At 43.9% G+C, this 16489-nt stretch overlaps 3 protein-coding genes across 9 annotated transcripts in view; 1 reads left to right on the top strand and 2 right to left on the bottom strand.

Moving 5' to 3' along the window:
• Nucleotides 1-4598, bottom strand: part of hjurp (Holliday junction recognition protein) — an 8694-nt gene extending 4096 nt beyond the window's left edge. Inside the window, exons 1-7 of the mRNA XM_085150351.1 lie at nucleotides 4425-4598; nucleotides 4258-4321; nucleotides 2766-2821; nucleotides 2636-2669; nucleotides 2512-2537; nucleotides 2387-2435; nucleotides 286-1815 (exon numbers count right to left, since the gene is read on the bottom strand). Of these exons, the coding sequence (XP_085006477.1) occupies nucleotides 286-1815; nucleotides 2387-2435; nucleotides 2512-2537; nucleotides 2636-2669; nucleotides 2766-2821; nucleotides 4258-4321; nucleotides 4425-4502 (1837 nt within the window). The 5' untranslated portion in view covers nucleotides 4503-4598. The remainder of the gene's footprint in view (nucleotides 1-285; nucleotides 1816-2386; nucleotides 2436-2511; nucleotides 2538-2635; nucleotides 2670-2765; nucleotides 2822-4257; nucleotides 4322-4424) is intronic.
• On the top strand, nucleotides 4226-15966 carry aasdh (aminoadipate-semialdehyde dehydrogenase). 3 transcript variants are annotated; one of them, XM_085150346.1, is made up of 14 exons: nucleotides 4226-4342; nucleotides 7967-8087; nucleotides 8748-9031; nucleotides 9114-9306; nucleotides 9383-9624; nucleotides 9715-9821; nucleotides 9905-10077; nucleotides 10858-11194; nucleotides 11287-11399; nucleotides 11493-12192; nucleotides 12284-12447; nucleotides 12566-12691; nucleotides 13102-13233; nucleotides 13444-15966. In XM_085150346.1, the coding sequence occupies exons 2-14, from the start codon at nucleotides 8037-8039 to the stop codon at nucleotides 13837-13839; spliced, it is 3018 nt and encodes a 1005-aa protein (XP_085006472.1). In that variant the 5' UTR covers nucleotides 4226-4342; nucleotides 7967-8036; the 3' UTR covers nucleotides 13840-15966. The 3 variants fall into 3 exon arrangements, 2 of the variants coding, with proteins under 2 accessions (XP_085006472.1, XP_085006471.1); XR_014872243.1 differs by lacking the exon at nucleotides 4226-4342 and adding an exon at nucleotides 4879-5275 and having other exon boundaries at nucleotides 13107-13233; nucleotides 13444-13561; XM_085150345.1 differs by lacking the exon at nucleotides 4226-4342 and adding an exon at nucleotides 4880-5275.
• Nucleotides 15901-16489, bottom strand: part of cracd (capping protein inhibiting regulator of actin dynamics) — a 29220-nt gene continuing 28631 nt past the window's right edge. For all 5 annotated transcript variants that reach the window (XM_085150342.1, XM_085150343.1, XM_085150340.1 and 2 more), the window contains exon 9: nucleotides 15901-16466. In XM_085150342.1, coding sequence (XP_085006468.1) covers nucleotides 16306-16466 — 161 coding nt within the window. In that variant the 3' untranslated portion in view covers nucleotides 15901-16305. The remainder of the gene's footprint in view (nucleotides 16467-16489) is intronic.

Below are 16489 nucleotides of genomic sequence, written 5' to 3' on the forward strand. Positions count from 1 at the left end.
CACAAAGTAAGCTGACAATCAGTTTATATATTTGTATCTTCTTTAGTTTGCTTGTGTTGTCTGGGTGAGTGGTTCCTTAGAAAGCTGCACCCTAGAAAAAACATGCACAATCATGCATGCACCCACCCAAATTCAGTGGGTGTGTCCTCATAAAAGTCCTCTAACCAAAATACCTGCCTGCACCTGATATGTTTAGGAGGCATCTTAACTGCACTTTTGTAGCTATGCAAAAATACATAATTTGAGCACTCTATCACTTGACTTAAAAAAAAGGATGAGGCTTACCCATGCCAGAAAAATCCGCTGCAGATTCAGCCTCCACATATTCCTCATGTGCTGGATACTGCTGGCTCCTGAACCTTTGAAACATGTTGTGCTTACTGGAGCTACCACCACGAGGCAGCTCCAGTTCAGACAAAGGGAGACCTTGCCTTAGCATCGCTCTGCTGTGGCGTTTGGACCCTGGGGAGTATGTGCAATACACTTCCCTGAAGCGTTTGGACTGTGGATTGCTGCTCCAGTCTAGGTCCCTGTGGCGTTTCCTCAAGACAGACCGGTGCGGTGACAGTGCAAGAGCAGCCAGAGCTGACGAAGAGTGACCTCTGCTGGCCTCAGAGCTTCTAGCACAGAGACGGCATGGAGGGCCATTGAAGAAAGTTGACTTGTTCTGGCACACAAACTTGTGGTAAAGTTTCATGAAATCCTCATCAACTTGCTTTGGTGAGCACGAGCCAGGGGACGAAGGCAGGATGGAATCAATGGAGAGGTGTCGTACGAGCCTGCGATGACCCCCTGCTGCTGAGGCTGACTGCGGTGAGTGCGGCAGGAAGGACTGCTGGGAGTTTTGAGGGTAAAGCATCTTCAGTGGCAAAACAGGCCTTTTTGTCGGGGAGAACAGAGAGGCCGTGAGTGATCTGGGCCTCATAGGCTCTCTGGAAGTCACAGAATATTCACTGGGGCTTCTGGAAAACAAATGAGGTGATCTTCCCAGGCTGGTCACCACTCTTGCTTTTAGGGGACTCCTGTCCCTAAAGCTCGGCACCTCCTGCCTGACTGGGGAGCCATAGATATCAGGTCTCTGTATTGCAGCAGTGAATTCTGGTGCAAGGATGGAGCTCCCAGCTGTCTCTAATAGAGAAAGACTTGATCTTTCCTCAGAGGCTTTAGCACAAGGTCGTGAAGGACTGACGCTATATGCAGAGGCCTGGTCTTCCACCTGGGTTTGTTTACGAGGGGACAGCTGAGACACAGTGAAAGTCTTGTTTAATGGTATCTCTTTTGGTTTAAAGGACACATAGGAAGCAGAGAAGTCCATTACAAGGACAGGCTTATGCTGGTGCCTGCTCATAAGGTTTTCCTCCCTATCAGGAGATTGGTGCATTTCGTGCCAGTCTCTAGGACAGGTCACAGTCTGCAAAGGCGTTGTTTTGGTCCTCGTGAATTGCTCTTTCATAGGCCTGCTGGAGCTTTTCTCTGGAAATGCTTTTGTGGTCATCTTCTTTGGTTTGCTGTTTGTGTGTCTAAGTGGGACGACAAAGGTGTTGTTGAGGTTACTTCTATTTGATTGCTGACGCCATCTGCGGTACCTCCTCAGCACAGAATCAGCGGCTGTAGAGACATGCTGCCGATCCCAGGCCCTCTTTATCCGACTAATCATACTTGGATAGAGCTCCACCCAGGAACTGCCATGACTTCTAAGAGACATTTCCAGCTCCTCATCTTGGTCTTCAGGTTGAAGGTCCACATTGGAAAAGTTTCTCTGACTCTCATCCAGTGAGCTCACAGTCAGCTGAGTCACATCACTTCTAGTCATCCCTGTGTGATGCACAAGGGGAAACAAAATTGGGAATTAGATAAATAATATACTCGGTGCTTCTCTTGGATGAACAATCTTTATATATACACATATATACACTACAGAATGTCTGCAGGTTTTATTTGGAAAGTTCATACACTACCAGCTTCCTCACAGGCCAGGTTACCTAACTGGGGTAACCGGATGTAGTCCAAATCTTCTATCTTGGACTGCAGTTGGCAATAGTGGTGTTTCTTTTGTTCGAGGGTTCACTGTGAGCTGGAGGCCCACTCTAATTAACCCTCGCCAAAGCTAAGAGCAGAACAAGGACTACCTTTGCCAGCTGCTGTTCAAGGTGTTGGAGTCAAACACTTAAAACTACCACAATGGTCAACTATTCATTTATCACAATGTGCAGGGAAATTAAAATGTAGAGGCAAAACTTATTAAATATATTATTTAATAATTAAAGAGAGCGTGTATGTGTAATTTAAGAAAGCAATCACGCATCTCTGTTGTGCATTTCTTTGTTGTCACAAATTTAATCCAAGACCGGAAAACACTGAAACAAAAGGATTTCCTTTTTCTTACCACCATCTTCCATAGACAGCTGGATGCTAGTATCAGATGACAAGTCCAGCTGTCAAAAATAAACCATCATTAACTCAAGTTATGCCAGATATTTTGATACAGAAGGTAATTGCAGGTATATTTACCTGAGAGCCTCCTGTGGGGTCCTGTGCTGTGTATGAAATGTTCAAGTTGTATTAGATGAACTACACAGTGAAGCAAAGAAAAAGATGCATGTTGTCATTTAAACTCTTAATTCTGAGAAATTACCTCTTAGTGACTCCTCTCTGACATCTGTCGAGCTCTGAGGAGAAAATGTGGGTGATTAAATAGTAGTAAACACAGCTTATGGTATTTTGTGTCGTGCATGGCTGCAAAGGTCGTTGTTAGTAACCCAAACCTTCAGTTGCAGTGAGATCATCTTCTTTTTAGATAACGTCATGTAGCTGTCAAGCTCTTGAGGACAGAAAATATACACAATGTGGTCAGACAACAAAAAAAGTGAACATTACAGATCGTCAAATATTAAGCAGTGTTTCAGGTATCAGGCCTTCACCCATTGGACACACAAATACCTATAATTGAAATCTGGTGAAGAAGATCAACAGCTGGAGGACGTAACATTTTCTTCCATTAAATACAATCAAAATCACAAATCATGCAAATTGCATCAACCACTAATATTCTAATTGGAGCTGACAGAAACAGTAAAATATAACATGTGACATGGCCTTAATGTCTGAATGACATTAAAGGAAAGCTCTGCAGTTGTGCTTCTTTCAAATTATATCCAAACCTTTAATCCAAAATTAAAACAACACTCAAAATTAGATCTGAGAAAACAAATCATCCAGGTTTATGTTTTTTCTGGGATAGACCACCTCAAATCTCACCTTCAACTAATTAAAAATGCAGCAGCAAGGCTTAGCACATAGCATTGCATTACCCACGTTCCTGGCTCCTCTCAACTGGTTCCCAGTACATTTGATTTTAAGGTTTTACTGATCACTTTTAAGATATGTTTTGATCTCGTCTCCAAGATACTTTGCAGAAATATTATCTTGTTTGTTCTTCTTCTTTCAGCTGCTCTCTTTAGGGATTGCCACAGCAGATTATCTACCTTCTTCTCAGCCAATCTTTCTGCTCTATCACATCAACCCTCTGCATGTCCTCCTTCAACACATCCTCTGTCCAGTATATCCACTATACCTCCTCTGCTCAAACCATCTCAGCCTTGCCTCTTTAAATAATGTCCAAACCACTAAACCAGAGCTGTCCCTCTGATGTTCTCATTTCAAATCATGTTCATCCAGGTGACTCCCAATGACAATCTTAACATCTTCAAATCGGCCACCTCCAGCTGTGCTTTTGCGTCTTTTTGTCAGTGTCACCACCTCTAAAGTACACATTGCAAATCTCACTCACCCCAAGATATTTAAACTCATCTACCTTCCTTAACTCTACTCGTTGCATCTTCATCCACACACATTCTATCTTGCTTCTGACTTTTAATCCTCTCCTCTCCAGAGCATACCTCCACATTTCCAGGCTACTATTATCTCACTTTATTGTCCTCTCATCTCAATGTTTGTTTTCCGTTTTTCACTGTTTCTGAATTTAGCATTCTGCTTTTGCTTGTCTGTCAAACTGCTTTGCAAACTCAAAAACACTTTTCAAAGGTTTATAATTAAAGTCTATTGTTTTTATTGTAATAAAAGGCCCTTCAGGCGACTATTGCTGTGAATTAATATATAAATAATACTGAACTTCATTATTCCAGAAAGAAAACAAGTCCTTTGATTGATCTAGCTTACAAACGCATCTAATTAGTTAGTTTCCGGTTACCTTTACTAACACAGACGATGTTATTAAAACCTTTCCGGCTTACTTACCTGTGGGGCTTATATCGTCGAGATCAACCTCTGTCCCTGCGTCCTGGTACTGAAGTTTTGAATACTATCAGAAGGAAACACAGAGGTTGGTTAATTCTGTTGCTTTCATTTGCAAAACTCGCTGATACTTAGCTTCATGCTAACCGTCCACAGCCTTATTCACACACCTTGTCTATGATTCGATCCAGGGAAAGTTTGAACGCTGAATTGTTGTTTTGCAATTGTGTCTTTACAAGCTCATCCATGTTTGCATATAATGGTTTTTTTTTTAATCAAAAAGACGACAAAAAAGAGAACAGCTGAACGAAGAAGAAAAATGGCGCTTTCGATTTTAAAGATTCCACGTCACAAAATAGTGGAATGTGATTGGACAGTAGACATATGGTGCCTTCCTTGATACTAGGAAATTGCGGTTGTGTCTTTATTGCGTTTAATTTGAAAGACAAAATTAAAATAGAAAACTCCGGGATGTTAGCAGTGATAACACGTAGCGGTTATTGTACATATGAAAATGACTGCAAGTATTAATAATATTTTGTAAGCAAAAATTTAAAACGACATTTAAGGACAAATTGATGTTATGGCCGAGCTTTGGGACGAGCATTTGAAATAACCGTTCATTGCTTACTGTAAAATCCCGCGTCATCAACCCTCGACAAATGTGCTTGTAAACAAATCCAGCTTCTTCTGAAATTAGCAACACCTGAATGTTTAAAAAATTTCGGGTTTTGCCAGAATGTACACCGACAGAAGATGAGCATTTGGTCACTAAAGGGCTTCTCAACATGTCTGCTCGGACGCTGCAGGAGCTGGTCGCCGCCGCTGCCTCACTGCACGCCGACAGGCTGGCTGTGACACACTCGGTGTCCGGAAAACCATCGGCGTCCCTGACCTACAGAGACCTGGTTCAACTCGCCGATGAATTCTCTCGTGCTTTGCGAAATAACTGTTCTCCTAGGAGCGGGGTGATCGGGCTCTACTGCAAAGATGATTTGTTTGTACCTGTCTGGATTTTGGGGTCAGTGCAAACATTAGAGATCGACCTCTGTAGTTTATTTATGGGCTATATTAGTTATCAGAATCAAGGAGACGGAAATTGAGGCAAAAAAAAAAACCCAAAACAAACAAACACAAAAAGGAAAGTTGTCATTCCAAACAACCATAATTTATATCAAAATTTATACAGTGATATCTTATTTATGTGACAGGTACAATGCATATTAATAAAAGAGAGTACAGAGAAGATTCAAGGATGTAATACAGTAGAATTTGCAGGTGACAGATAAGATAAGATAACCTTTATTTGTCCCACACGTGGAAAGTTTGTTTTGTTACAGCAGAAAGTGGACAGTGCAAAGTTACATAGCAAAACGTAGAAAACACTGGAATAGAATAAGATAAGATATTGTACACAATAGAATAGAATAAAATTAAAAATAAAGAATAAAATAAAACAAATGCTATATGCAACTGAGTATAATACAACAATGTCAGAAAAGAGTATTGCACTTAGTTTTATTGCTATTGCACATGCGTGTGTTTGGTCAGTTGAAAGTCTTTGTTGTGGTGTCTGACAGCAGTGGGGAGGAAAGACCTGCACATCTCTCCGTCCCACATCGTGGGTGCCGCAGCCTGCCACTGAAGGAGCTGCTCAGTGCTGTCAGAGTCTGCATGGGGTGGGAGATGTTGTCCAGCAGGGATGACAGCTTAGCCACCATTCTCCTATCATTCACAACCTCCACTGGGTCCAGAGGGCATCCTAGATCAGAGCTGGCCCTCCGGATCAGTCTTTTCCTGTCCCCAGCAGAGATGCTGCCGCCCCAACAGACCACACTGTAAAAGATGGCTGAGGCCACCACAGAGGTCTTCAGGAGTGGGCCCTTCACTCCAAAAGACCTGAGTCTCTGCAGCAGATACAGCCTGCTCTGCCTTTTCCTGTAGAGGGCGTCTGAATTATGAGTCCAGTCCAGTTTATTGTTTAGATGAACACCAAGGTACCTGTAGCTGTCCACAGCCTCAATGTCCATACCTTGGATGTTCAGTGGTTGCAGTGGTGTTTGTGCCTGCGGAAGTCTACCACCAGCTCCTTGGTTTTACAATTGTTGATCATGAGGTAGTTCTGCTGGCACCAGTCCACAAAGTCATGGGTAAGTTCTCTGTACTCCCTGTCGTCCCCATCAGTGATGAGGCCGACTATTGCAGAGTCATCAGAGAATGTCTGCAGGTGTAGTTGTGGAAGAAGTCTGCAGTGTAGATGGTGAAGAGGAACGGTGCCAGAACCGTTCCCTTGGGGCCCAAGTACTGCAGACGACCCAGTCCAACACACAGCCCTGAGTTCTCACATACTGTGGTCGATCAGTGAAGTAGTCCAGAATCCATGCAGTGAGGTGATGGTCGACTCCTGCGCTCTCCAACTTGTCCTTTAAGACTGTGGGAAGAATGGTGTTGAAGGTACTCGAGAACTCAAAGAACATGATTCTCACAGTGCTCTCAGCGGTCTCCAGATGAGAGAAGGAACGATGTAGGAGGTGAATGACGGCATCATTGGTTCCAATGCCAGACTGGTAGGAAAACTGAAGCGGGACAGAGGAGGATCCTAGGGACAGGGTGAGACGGAGGCGGAAGTTCTGTTGTAACAACCCCTAAAGGAATAAGCCAACAGAAGCGAGATTTCAAATTTGCATCTGACATCCACAAAACATAAAGATATAAGACAAAGAAAACACAGATACAAACAAAGGAGCTTGCAAAGAAAAGCGTCTGGACTTCTTTAAGTTACTTGAAGACGTTTCACCTCTCATCCGAGAGGCTTCTTCAGTTCTAAGGTCAAATGGTGGAGAGTCCCAGATATAAACCTGGTGGGAGTGTCCCCCCACAGAGGGACAAAAGGACCCCCTGATGATCCTCTAATCGCCTGAGCCAAGGTGTGGAACTGGGTGTGGGTCCCAATCAGCCAGAGTTTCGGGTGAGTTCATTGTGAAACCTGGCCCCACCTTATCATGCGAATTCCTGAGGTCAGATGGCCCAGGGTGTGAGTGGGCGTTAAGGCGTCTGGGAAGGGATCTCAAAACTGGATTATAGATGGCCGAGAGTTGGTGTCGTAAACCACCGCCTATGTTCAAAGATGGTCGCTCACAGTGGACATAGATGGCTTCTTTCACTCCTCTTTCAAACCATCTGTCCTCTCTGTCCAAAATGTGAACATTGGCATCCTCGAAAGAGTGTCCTTTATCCTTAAGATGCAGATGGACAGCTGAGTCTTGTCCTGTGGAGGTGGCTCTTCTGTGTTGTGCCATGCGCTTGTGAAGTGGCTGTTTGGTCTCTCCAATGTAGAGGTCTGGGCATTCCTCGCTGCACTGTACGGCATACACCACATTGTTAAGTCTGTGTTTTGGCGTTTTGTCTTTCGGGTGAACCAGTTTTTGTCTGAGTGTGTAAGTAACTTAAAGAAGTCCAGACGCTTTTCTTTGCAAGCTCCTTTGACTACGATGACCTGGATGACTGAGAACCTTCACAGACATACCCACAGATACAAACATTACATCAGTATGACAGCATTTGTACTTATGTGTGCATGCTGTCATATTCAGAATTTCTCATTATTTTAATATTTGTCAGTACCTATGTCCTTGTTGTGTGTTATGGCTGCATGTGCCTCACTGCTCTATAACAAATCACAACTCACAAATGACTCTGCTTTATTTGTCAGGATCTTGCAATCCTCTGCTGCTTACGTCCCACTGGACCCAGAATCTCCTGGACTCCTCTCTGCCAGAGTCATGAACCAATGTGGCCTCAAGTACTGTGCTGTACAGACCGACCTCCTGCAGGTTGAATTTTGTCATATTTTATCAGCATTAATACGACAGCTGTGAGTAATTTTGCAAATGTAATACTCAGGCCTCACTTAAAAGGTTAAACCATCCAGACGATGAAAACACACGAGAAAGGCCATGGTCTTATTTATTTATTAAGGCCAACAGCCACCTTTGTCTTTCCAGATTTAGTACATAAAAATACACACAGCCATGGAGACATCCTGAGAAAGAACCCCGCCCCAAAAAAGACATGGAAATATAAAATAATGATAAAATTAGATATTCACAAAGCTGACACTGACCTATTACAACAAGGGCTCCACAGTGGGACTTTGATTCTGTCTGATTCTGTCCATCTAGTATAACAATCTGTGCAATAGCCAACCCAAGATTCGAATTAATTAATCCAGCTACGTAACCTGAGAACCTCTTACTAGCCAGGTGACTGTGGTTTTTGGGGTGTTTGGGTTGAATTTTTCTTTACAAAACCCAATTCAAGATCCCCTCCTGTGCAGTAACAAAAAATATTCCAAGTGTATATTTCCTACAGATGACTCGTCTGTAATATTAAGTTTTTTTTAATGCAATATCAGAACACCTTTGTAAATTCTTTGCTAATGAATTATGTTTTTTGTGACTATTTCTATTGCTATTGTTTTTTTCAACTTAAAGCAATTTCAGGCAGCTCTCATCAAACACGTAACTGTGACAGTTTGCGTGGAGCTGCTCAAGTTCAAACTGACTCTGATTCACATCGAGCCGCTGCGAGTCGCCGAGCGTGAACGAGGAGCAGGACAAACCTTATCAGTAAATGATCTCAGCGGTTCAGCTGTGGAGCAAGACGACGCTGGGCGCGGGGAGTTGGCGTATGTGCTGCACACATCGGGAACAACAGGCTTTCCAAAGACTGTGAGGGTACCACACGGGTGTATACTTCCCAACATACTGCATCTGAGGTCAGTAAGGAATCATTTATGCCTTTGCCTGTTGTAGAGTGGCATTTTCAATCCAAGACAAATCCCTTCTCTTTCTGCTCAGGTCTTTGTTTCAGATGAGGCCAGATGATGTGGTTTTCCTCGCCTCACCTTTAACCTTTGATCCCTCAGTAGTGGACATTTTTCTCGCCTTGTCATCTGGGGCTCAACTCCTCATTGTCCCTAATGTGATTAAGAAAATGCCCAATCGACTAGCTGAACTGTTGTTCAACGATCACAAGACAACTGTCCTCCAGGCAAGTGTAGAGCCATTTGTGTCTGTGAGGCAGTATTCCTTGTTTGTGCAATGCTTCATTTTCACTGTTGTCACAGGTCACGCCCACTCTGCTGTTGCGCTTCGGCCATCGTATTCTAAAACAGGACGTGCTGTCGTGCGGCTCTTCGCTGCGGGTGTTGGCTCTGGGTGGAGAAGCCTGCCCGTCGCTCGCCCTGCTGGAGAGCTGGAGACACGAGGACAATAAAACCAAAATCTACAACATCTACGGGATCACTGAGGTTTCCTGCTGGGCCACCTGTTACAGAATACCAGAGTCTCTGCTGCGGTCAAGTAACCTGTGAGTGGACCCCCGTTTTAAAATGTTCATGACTTCTACAAGTTTGTCCTACAGATGTAGGAGTTATCTAACATTACAAACATCTCACAGCACAGTGTCTTCTGTGCCTCTCGGGACTCCTCTGATGGGCACAGTGGTGGGAGTCAGAGATGAACATGGCTGTGTTGTTTCAGAGGGCGAAGGACAGATCTTCATAGGTAGGGAAAAAACTGAGTTCTCTGCAAATTAATCACATTGAGATGAAGGAAAACCTCATGAATTCATATGATCGTTTGTGCAGGTGGAGAGGACCGAGTGTGTCTCTTGGATGATGAAGACACTGTTGTCCCTGGGACGATGAGGGCTACAGGAGACTGGGTGAATGTTAGAGATGGACAGCTGCACTACCTGGGACGGAGAGACCGAATGATCAAACGCAATGGAAAACGAGTGAACTTAGACAGCCTGCAGCAAGTAAGATGTTTTCTGATGTATGAATTATAAGTCATGTGATTGATTCAAAAAAGAAATAATTCCACTGGCTTAGCCTCATGTTAGACCAAGACTGACACATGAAGGAACACACATCACTCGTGTTTTTAACATCCAACAACTTTTACGTCTTATCCAGGTCACAGGGTCAACAGAGAAGCCCAGACCTTGGTTTCTGAGGGATGAGCTTGACCACCTCCCCAGAATACCCTCCCCAAGCTCAGTCAGAGTTGTAGCAACGTGTTTCCAAGCTAGCCAAGAAATATAATCTCTCTGCCTGGCCTGAGTCTGCTCCAAGGGCCTGTTTGTGTTAGAAGATGCCTGGAATACCTCAACTGGGAGGCGCCTTAGTCAGTTTCTCGAGCCACTTCTACTGGATCTTTTCTTTTAACATACTGAAGGCAAAGCTGATGTACTGATTGTGGTAAATTAAAGGAAAGATTTGAATCCTTAACCCCCACCCTAAAGAAATCTGGTGTCTCTGTTATGAACCAGTTTCCTCACTCAGATTCACTGTTACTAAAAATAATGAAAGACTATTTTTTCAATTTATTGTCACATACGCACAGCAATAAGGAAAAGAGAGAAAACAAGAGAAAAGCAGTTTTAGCTGATTAATAATTGCGTTTTTAAACTGGTGGCACCCTTTCTTAATGCTGTACTTTAATGTGGATACTTTTCATTAATTCTTTGTAAACAAAATACCTTTTCAACATCTTTTTAACACCTTTATGATTTTGATTTTCATCTCCCCTCCTGCAGGTCCTGCTGAGTCTCCCTCAGGTGGAAGCCTGCGCCGTGGGTCTGCACCAAGGATTTCGACTTCTCGCCTTTGTCGTGGCATCCACATCTGGACACCAGAAGGCAGCTTCCACCTCCGCGTCTGTACAGCAACGTGCAGAACAAATTCCCCCTGCTTGTGCTTTTGGTGAGCATGCTGAGAACCTACCCTCTTCTGTCAACCCCCCCCTGGAGGAGTCAGGCGGTGCAGACGGAGATCTGAAGAAGCTCATTCTGAGCCAGCTGTCTCTGCTGCTGCCTGCTCACAGCGTTCCTGACACGCTGGTGCTCGTCCCGGCTTTATGCCTGACTGCTCATGGTGAGCTTTAGACACGCTGTCACTGCTGAGGAGAAACAGCAGCTAATTCATTCACCACTTTATCCATTCACCTTTCTGTCGTTTTTTGATAGGCAAAGTCAACATGGAGGCATTAGTCAGAGTTTATGAAAAACAGAGACAGTGTTTAGAGTCTTCACAGAGAAATCGCAGTGAACTGAGGCAAATTCTTCAGACTCTGTGGCGGGTATTTTCATTTTTGATGACAACATTCATGCTCTAAATTTAAATAAACTGTTGTCTCCTTATGTTCATTCTCTTTTAAACTATCTATCAACAGGATACTTTAAATCTTGCTGTAGATGTCGCCATTGACGAGAAGTCCAAGTTCCTGTTCAGTGGAGGAGATTCTCTGAAGGCTCTGCATCTCTGTGAAGACATCCTCACTGCTGTGGGAGTGACCTCACCAGAGCTCCTGGAGGTTATACTTGATGGGACCTTCTCTGACATCGTGAATCATGTTGCCAGAGCAAGAGGAATCTCGGAGCATGAGAACAGCCAGTCAACGCCGTCTCAGGCCAAGAGACGGCACGTCGAATCCACGTCTCAGGTACTAGAAAAGAGAGTGCGCAAAGACTGGACAGCAGCTGAGAGTCTGCAGGTGGAGAAACAGGCTGTGAAAGTTATAAGAAGAGGGGGCGAGGTGATAGAGATGAACATCAGATATACAGAAGATGATAAAACAGTGCAGAATCAACTTCTTGGAGAAAGGGAGTCTTGTAGAGAAGCTGATTTTGGCCTCAGTCTGAGCTGGTCCTCAGACACAGGCAGATGTGTGGACGCCTCCCCGGTGCTTCTAGTACAAAACGGAGCTGACCACAGGTCAGATTTGTTCAAAGCAACAGTGTTTATCGGCTCACACTCCCACAGGATCCAGGCTTTAGACGTCGCCACTGGAAACCTAATGTGGGAGCGAATTCTTGGAGACAGAATCGAGGCCTCTGCTGGCGTGTCTCACTGTGGCGCCCTTGTTGTAATAGGTAAGTGTCAGCTTTGTGAATACCTAATGTTCAGGAGATTTTATTACTTTATATTTCTATATTTTTTTTGGGGGGGGGGGTTCTTTCTCAGGATGTTATGACGGCTGTGTGTATTTTTTATGCACTGAAACTGGAAAGACACAGTGGGTGTTTGAGACGGGAGATGCTGTGAAGAGCTGTCCTGCTGTGGATCCTCTCACTGGTCTGGTGGTAGTGGGCTCACACGATGGGTACGTTTACGCCCTAAACTCAGAGGTGAGTGCTCGAAGCAAAGAGACACAAGGACTCGAATGATTCAGAAAAGTCACAGATTGATGGTTGCTGGATACCTGACTGGCGTGTTTGAAGCAGACGCTCTGTTTTCTGTTTTCAGGTTCAGAAGTGTGTTTGGAAGAGTCACTGTGGTGGAGGAGCTGTGTTTTCTTCTCCACGTCTTCACGCGTCACGCCGTCAGGTGTACGCGGCTTCACTGGGAGGACGCCTGCTCTGTCTCAGCATCGTAAGTGAAGGTGGTTTTGCCATTTGGTGCACAAGTGGAAATAAGAAAGGAAGAGGCACGAGTCTGTTTGAATCACAAATGTTTGTAAAAATATTTCTATGATGACTTTGAGGGTGTTAGTTTAACGTTTAAAATGAGAAAGCTCTTGATCTTTCAGCTGTTCCTTTTAGGAGTCGCCACGGCAGATCATCTGTCTCCATCTCACACTATCGCTAGCATCCTCCTCTGTCACGTCAACCCTCTGCATGTCCATTTTCACTACATTCATGAACTTTTTCTGTGGCCTTCCTCTTTCCCTTATGTGCACATTTGTCTCAAAAGAGAAATTTGCTACTGACTATAAAACATTAAAAAAAGAGAATAATAAGAGTGATGGCCCTATATGTCTCACATGTGTTTCTCTTTCCCAGGACAGTGGAGATGTCTTGTGGTCTTACTGCAGAGACACTCCTTTCTTCTCCTCACCAAACTGCTTCTCTGAGCACGTTGTGATCGGCTCGGTTGATGGACACATCTGCTGCTTCAGCAACACAGGGAAACTCGTAAGGAGCTCACTTTTTTTTTTATAGATTTTGCATTTTGTAAATGAGCAATTTTGGGGGTTTTTTGGGTTTTTTTTACATTAAAGTCACAACCATTCATTACGCCAACATTCGAATGTTCTCGTATGGTGAAAAGAGGGGAAGGGGCCTGGCTATTTTCTGAATCCTCTCTGTAATTCATAACTGTATGACCCTTGTGTGTATTTGCAGCTGTGGCAGTTTCTAACAAAGGGTCCAGTTTTCTCCTCTCCATGCATCACGTCAGACCAGCAGAGACTTCTGTGTGGATCACATGACGGTTGCCTGTACTGTTTGAATTGTGCAGATGGCTCTTTGGTTTGGACTTTTCAGACGACAGGCAAGGTGTACTCCAGCCCATTTGTGTTTGACGGCTCAGCTGTGGGGAGAAGGGGTTCACTGGTGGGCCTGGCCTCCACTGACGGCACAGTCTGGATCCTGGATGGAAAAGACGGACGGATGTTGGCCTCGCATACCTTTCCCGGGGAGCTGTTTTCATCCCCGGTGGTGTGGGAAAGGTCACTACTAGTCGGATGTCGTAATGACTATGTGTATTGTCTGAGGCTGAGTGTACAAGAGGAAACGTAGAAGGATATAATTTATTTTTGTACCTTTTTTAAAAAAAACAATAAACACAACTTGTTTGTCAGTGAAGTGAGGTGTTTTGGGAAATAGGATTTTAAGTCAATTTTACTTGGTTTCTGAGATCCATATGTCTTGTTACACGTTACAAGCTTAGTTGAGGCATTTTTTAAAAACTCATCAATCTTTATAATTTCAAAGTGAGTCCACATCCCTCATGTGACCATCTCAGGCATGCACTCTGCCCCACCCACTTTCCGTTTAAACCAGGGTGGTGTTAGGGCCAACCAAAACACAGAGCTGTAAATGGAAACAGCTGTGCTGATTACTGCACGTCGCAGGTCACTGGGTTACACTTACACTGGGACAAATCTAGTGAACATACACTATATTGCCAAAAGTATTTGCTCATCTGCCTTCACATGCATATAAGTGTTGGAGGAGAAGCCCTAGCTCACAGTGTCCACTCTGATTCATCCCAAAGGTGTTCTGTTGGGTGGAGGTCAGGCCTCTGTGCACCATGCACGCCTAGATGCTTTATGCACCTGTGGCCATGGAAGTAATCGAAACACCCGAATTCAGTGGTTTGGATGGGTGAGCGAATACTTTTGATGATATAGTTTACCAAATTATATCAAAACCATTTTTAGATTATGTCCCATCCAGCCATCCATTCGCTTCCGCTTATCCTTTTCAGGGGCGCTGGAACCTATCCCAGCTGTCATAAGGCGAGAGGCGGGGTACACCCTGGACAGGTCGCCAGTCTGTCGCAGGGCCAACACACAGGGACAGACAATCATTCGCACTCACATTCATTCGCACATTCACTCCTAGATTATGTCCCAATTAGAATGTTAAACAGAGAAGGAAGCGAGCTAAAACAGCTTGTTTCATTCAAATATCAACTCAAGGGCCGCACCGAGACTTAGCAGTAAGGTAAACGGATTAATTTGAATTGTGAATCACGTAAAGCAACTTCAAGAATAGAAATATGGAGTTGGTAATGAGCATAGTACTTTCCCCTTCGTGATTTTGAACAGTATGAGACGGCAGTTCTGTGGTTCAGACATCAGTATTTAATTTACATTATTCATAACATTTTGTATCTTTTTTTTTTCATATCTGTAAGTGGGACAAAAAAGTGCAAATAATACCAAACATTTTTTGTTACATACAACACTGCGTACACTACACTATTGTGCACGACCAAAGTTAGAAACAAAATGACAGTGAGTCCACCTCTTTTAGGGCCCTCTTTTTGACCGAACCTCTGGCAATGCCTTTCAGTTACATACAGTACATACTTACATAGATACAGATCATTAAGTGAGTGGCAGGAAATAAGAATCAAGTTTTTTTTTTTTCTTCATAGAGGAAATGTTTACATTATGTAGGATCATATCACATTTAAGAGAAAGTGATGGCGCAAGCCTACTAAGACGAGCGTGTTACAGGAGGACAGCTATAAGAGTCGTAGGTCTACAGCTAGGAGGTGTCACATCTGTCTCCAATAAGCGAAGCCTAAAAATAAAAAAATCCAAATTACATCGTCACACAGCTGTGAGGATGAGGTGCAGGTTCACCATAAATGCCCAGTAACACTTGTGGTCTTCAGTGCTGTGTTTAGGTGCACCCACCATGTTTCTTTTTCTTTCTTTTTTTTAAATCATGGCAAAATTGTACAATAGCTCCTTGGACAGCTATCACAGTCGTCACGGGCACAGTGAGAATTGTTACGCTAAGATTTTCCGGTATGTGTTAATAAAAAAAAGGCATCTCTTGTAGATGAAAAACAAGGCTCAGAGAAAAGACACAGGAGAGGGAGAGCTGCTGCTTTACATAAATAACGCCAAAAAGGACAGGAGGGGATGCCTGTAACACTTCCGGAAGCAGGTTCGTGCTGAGTTTAAACTGGTAGCCCTTAAAACATGATTCAGACAGTTACCCTCTGTTGATTAAACACTGTCATAGATCAGAGCTTCACCTCTATAATACAGAAGTGTTATATTGTGTTGAGCAAATGATTTATTTACAACCATGGTGACACAGTTGGCTACACAATTTAAAAAAAAAAAGGAAAAAAAAGAAAGAAAAAGGTTGGCTATTGCAGTGGCCAACCATGGTTGCGATTGGCTGCGGGAGTTTAAGAGACATATAATTTATGTTTTTATACAGTATGTGCATGCTCGCATCAATTGTTTATATCTGTGCGGCTGTATCGGATTAAGTGAATGTGAAGCGCACTTTAACATGATAATAGTACCAGCCAGTGTACGTGGGGGGGGTTAGGAGGAGATGGAGAGCTTTACTGGTTTCACAGTCGGGAAGAGTTTTCATTGTGAGAAGTGAGAGGTGGAGTTCTCAGAGGGGAGGGACAGTTAATGGTGACACTCCAAGTGTTTCAGAGTCTGTGGGCAGTGTACACTCTTGATGCAGGCTGGGAGTGTCGTGTGTAGCTGGTGGTTTGAGGTGTTATTTGATGATCTGAGGACAGTCGCTCCAGGCTTTGGCCTTTCGTTTGGCCAGAGCAAGCCAGGCCGGCTCTGTGGAAACCTGCGGAGAGTCACTGGAGGGGAAGCGCTTTGACACCTCTTTGACAGCAGGTGGCGACGGAGTAGAGTCCGCAATCTCGACTGCAACAACAAACATGTAAAAA

This window comes from Neolamprologus multifasciatus, chromosome 23 (assembly GCF_963576455.1).
Source record: "Neolamprologus multifasciatus chromosome 23, fNeoMul1.2, whole genome shotgun sequence".
NCBI lineage: Eukaryota > Metazoa > Chordata > Actinopteri > Cichliformes > Cichlidae > Neolamprologus > Neolamprologus multifasciatus.

Bases quoted from the DNA above. Each gene is read 5' to 3' on its own strand.
- aasdh (XM_085150345.1), top strand. From the start codon at position 4,965: ATGTTTAAAAAATTTCGGGTTTTGCCAGAATGTACACCGACAGAAGAT. The intron at 5,276-7,966 runs GTCAGTGCAAAC...TTTATTTGTCAG, and splicing joins GTACCTGTCTGGATTTTGGG to GATCTTGCAATCCTCTGCTG. The intron at 12,692-13,101 runs GTAAGTGAAGGT...TCTCTTTCCCAG, and splicing joins GCCTGCTCTGTCTCAGCATC to GACAGTGGAGATGTCTTGTG.